This window comes from Daktulosphaira vitifoliae, unplaced genomic scaffold, assembly GCF_025091365.1.
Source record: "Daktulosphaira vitifoliae isolate Bord-2020 unplaced genomic scaffold, ASM2509136v1 Scaffold_4, whole genome shotgun sequence".
Lineage (NCBI taxonomy): Eukaryota > Metazoa > Arthropoda > Insecta > Hemiptera > Phylloxeridae > Daktulosphaira > Daktulosphaira vitifoliae.
In genome coordinates, this window is record NW_026099575.1 from 6,646,436 (window position 1) to 6,651,199 (window position 4,764).

Sequence of the window (4,764 nt, forward strand, 5' to 3'; positions counted from 1 at the left end):
TAAAAGCACCGATGGTAATTACTACTACCTCTTCAAAGCCCTTTGAGAAAGTTTTTATGGATGTAGTCGGTCCTCTTCCACGTACACCTCATAACAATGCCTACATCCTAACTCTTCAAGATGATCTTACAAAATTTTCATGGGCTGTCCCTATGGAAAATCATGAAGCAAACACTGTTGCTTATCATTTTGTAACCAAATTCATATGCTTACATGGTATCCCTCAGAATCTCGTTACTGATTGTGGCACCGAATTTCTTAGTGATGTGTTTAAAGAAACATGTCGTCTACTGAAAATAAAAAAAACATCTACAACTCCCTATAGGCCGCAGAGCAATGGAAGTCTCGAGAGAAGTCACCGGACTTTAGGTGAGTATCTTCGACACTTCATAGATAAAGATCAGCGAAACTGGGACACTTATGTTCCATTTGCTATGTTCACTTACAACTCAACAACTCATTCTGCCACGGGATACCAGCCCTACGAACTTTTATACGGTTATGAAGCCCAAGTCCCAACATCATTTACCCGAGAACCGGAACCACAGTATAATTATACAGACTATCAATTCGAATTAAAAAGAAACATGCAAGAAACTCATAATATTGCCAGAAAAAGATTATTAGAAAAGAAGCAGAAATCTAAAACCTCCTATGACCAAACTCAATTCCTTCCCACACTTCATATTGGTGATAAAGTTTTAATTCAGGAAAAGGCTAACAAAGGAAAACTGGCTCCTAAATGGTTAGGTCCTTTTGAAATATTAGACACAAACGCTGATTCAGTAAATATAGTTATTAACAAAAATGGCAAACGTCAAACACTCCACAAGAACATGGCTAAACTCTTTCATGAATAATAATTAACAAATAATCATTATTGTTTGTTACAGAATGGTTACTCACTTCTCTCAATATTATGCAGAAAACCTAAAAGCGTTCATAAATATCACTGAGTTCAATCAAACGTCCGGTCTGTATTACGAATCCTATGGTCCCCTCAGAATCTCCCAGAGTACCTGGCAACTTATTTCCTACCTGGATTTAAAGAACTACCAGCAACGTCATTCTTTAATCTTAGGTTATTACAATCAAACGGTGCGTCACTGTCGGGACGCATCAGAAAATTCAAAAGATATAAAAATAGCTACAGTCTGTACCCAATTTGTTCAAATTACATTACCTTATTTAAATGAAATAGAATTCAATCATATTACTCTTTCATCTATGTTAAATCTGAAGGGGAATAGCAGTTCTCTTTACTCCCGACAAAAGAGAGGTCTAGCAAATTTCGTTGGTAGAATAGCAAATGTTTTATTCGGTGTATGTTCCGATCAAGATGCTGAATATTTTTATAATAAAATCAGCGAACTTCAGGAAAATAAAGAAAAAATTCTACGACTATCCAAAGAACAAATACACATTATGAAATCCGTAGTTCATCACACATACAATTCCTCACTACATCTAGATCAAACACAACAAAATATGTCCCGAAATATACAGAAACTACTATCGCAAAGTCAAATGAATGCTGATAAAATCAATTTAGTAGAATTCATTTCTACTCTAGCTGAACATACAGCCACCATAACTCTACTACTTAGCCAATACAGTTGGGAAACTCAGAACCTCCTTGCTATAGTTAACTCAGCTCTAAGTGGTCGATTACATTCTAGTATCCTACCTCCTAATATCCTACTTAATGAATTGAAAGAAATCCGTCTTAGTTTACCATCAACCCTTGAACTCCCAGTTTCTATCTATTCTACAAGTCTAACTGATTTGTTCAAGATAACTACTATTGATGCATTATATATTAATTATACTTTGATTTTTAATTTAAAAATCCCTTTATTGTCTAATTTAGATTTTAATTTATTTCACCCCATATCCTTGCCTATACCACAAGGAAATCAAAATTTTATTTTTATTGTAACCGAATCTAAGTATTTAGCTTTAAGTAGAAATAATGATTATTATTTTTCTTTATCAGACCTTCAACTTTCAAATTGTTTTGATTTAAGTAATTTTAAATTGTGTAAGTACTCTAAAGCACTATATCGTCATTCCAAAACAAAAAATTGTGACGTAAATCTATATTTTAAACCTAATTATCCAATTGTCAATTGTAATCTTAAGTATCGTAAATTGTTCATTCCCATATATCATAAATTAGAAACTCAAAACTCTTGGTTATATGTGACTCCTACAGATATGACACTCAAATGTAATAATGTACAGAACCTCTTTTCTATTAATACCATTGGTAAAATAACAGTGGATAAGTCTTGTACTGTGAGTACCGAAACTTCAGTATTATTACCATCTCAAAACATTATTTCTGTTTTCTCCCAAGACTTTGTTCCCGAGAATCCTTTAGTTTACATGAATTCTAATATAACTAATAAAATTTCTAAATATCAGCCTGAACCGTTAACAGAAAATAATTTCATTCAAGATTTGAATCAATTAGCAGATGACTCAATAGATCTCAATAATCTTGAATCCACAATAGCAGAGTCTTCCGATCATTTCATCTTAAATACTCATATCCCATTTCTTTACTGTCTCTTTCTAATAATAGTAATTCTAACTTCATATGCATTGTGTAAATATAAAAATACCACCCGACAATATAAACCAGATATCGCACAATGTACAAATTGTAATGAAAGTATGGTCTGAAGTCTTGTTAATTTAATTATTTTATTGTAATTTAAGAGTATTATATGTAAGTAGTATTTCAAACACCACTTCCATTTAAGGGAGGGAGTGTCATGAATACTTAACTTAGTTTTAATATTGTCCCACAATTGTAATAACAGATAATCATAAATTGAATTGTAATTGAGGTCGGCCTAAAAGAATGTGTCTATAAAGTATTTTTCGGTGTTGCAAAACCGGGAAGTGGGCCGACTGCGACGATTGTAATGCAGAGCATCGTCAGTCATTTGACAATTATTGTATGAATACTATCACTTTTATTTTTAATAAACTAATTAATTATTCGGCAATACTATTTTATTTTATTCTATTTGTTACTCTCGTAACATTAATTTTGGTGGCAGCGGTGCGATCCGAAGAGANTTATTCAATTCTTTTTCAATTTTTTTTTGTTTTCTTTTTTCTTTAGCATCAAGAACCATATCTACACCAAGCATACAACCGGGGCGTCCGGGAAGTCTCTGTGAGAGCAAAAATTTTCTATCTTCTGCAATACTTATTATATTTAGTGCATCTTGATGAGCAATATCGAAAAGATTATTTAGACTTTCTATATAATTTTTTTCTTTATTTTTTTGATGTTCGCTTCCATGGTTTTTACTTTTTTCCAGTGCCCTCCAAGCGTCATATTCCTTTTTCAACTTTTTTACACAGTGTGATTTATCTTTTGTTGGAATCCGTGCTTTTCTCCAAAAAATTAAACATTCCTCTATTACTAGTAGACAACTTTCAGACAACGTCATTTTGGCAAAACGCATGTTAGAAAATAATACACGCATACAGTCACCTATGGAGGGTAATTTGCTGCCAAGAATTTGAATATTAGTTGGGCCAATTAAATAAATAAATTCTCGCGTCATTTTCAAATATCTCAAAAAAATTAATTAAGCTGAATAAATGAATAAATAAAAAACACTAAACAATACCAAAACGCATGAACCGCGGAACAAACGAGTAAAAAAAACAAGTTGTAAATAAAAGTGGCGAATGATTAGATAATAAATTGATCGTATTACTAAAGTAGCCAAACTTATCAAAATTTTCCAGTTATTGTGATCATTATCAAATAATGTAAAAGGTCTAAAGTGCAACAATGAACACAATAATCTTGCTTAGTGACAAAAAATTGGAAAATTTCAGCAATAAATAAACTAGATATTCACAACATGTTTAAATGTCAATTATGTAAAGAAATACTAGTACTTTCATTGACACCTTAGTGNATTTTATATGTTTTATTTTGATTGATTATATCTTTATTAACTACATTTTGCGTTATTATTGAACTATTAAAACTATAAGTTAGAACAAAAAGATTGCTCCATTTATAAATACAACAGTGGGTTGAAAAAATCAAAGCTAAGGGAATAAGAAGTCATGTCACAAAAAATCATTTAACAGTAGAAAACCTGAAACAATGTCTGTTCGCGTCACGTGTGGTACAGAAGTGTTCAGAAATATTAATGAAAGGGCCAATAACTCGGCACTTCCGACAATTAAATATCATACATATACAGTGTATATTATACACCTTACAGACAAAATGTTTCCATATGTAGGAGGCCATATAATATGGTATATTAAAAGAGGAACAGATAACTGTGAAAGGTGAACATATAAAAAAAATAAAACTAGTTGGTTCTTTAAAAACTCTTAAAAAAACATAATTGTATTTTCATAAAAAAATTAACATCAACGTCATAATAATAATTTCGTAATAGTAATATTAACATTGCATAATATATATCATAACATAATAAAGATAAGGGTTGTGGCCAGTGCCACCAACCAATGCCTACAACTCGTCCATCCTGACATAGGGTTGACCTCAACCCTTATAAATAACATAATTAAAAAAAATATATCATAATTTAACATAGTGTCATAACATAATTATCATAAGGAACACTTTAGTTAGTACTCAGTCTTTTTTTTTTTTTTTAATACAAATACAAAAACAATTAAAATAAAACATAAACATAACAATAAATACATTATAACTTAAATTATTCTTGTGTTGAGTCAAGACTAGGTGAC

General features: G+C 31.1%; 1 protein-coding gene across 1 annotated transcript; it reads left to right on the forward strand.

Moving 5' to 3' along the window:
- Positions 1-876: 876 nt before the first annotated feature.
- Positions 877-2,688, forward strand: LOC126904017 (uncharacterized). The gene has a single exon (XM_050682641.1). It carries the CDS (start codon positions 895-897, stop codon positions 2,686-2,688), a length of 1,794 nt encoding a protein of 597 aa, XP_050538598.1. The 5' UTR covers positions 877-894.
- The last annotated feature ends 2,076 nt before the right edge of the window (positions 2,689-4,764 follow it).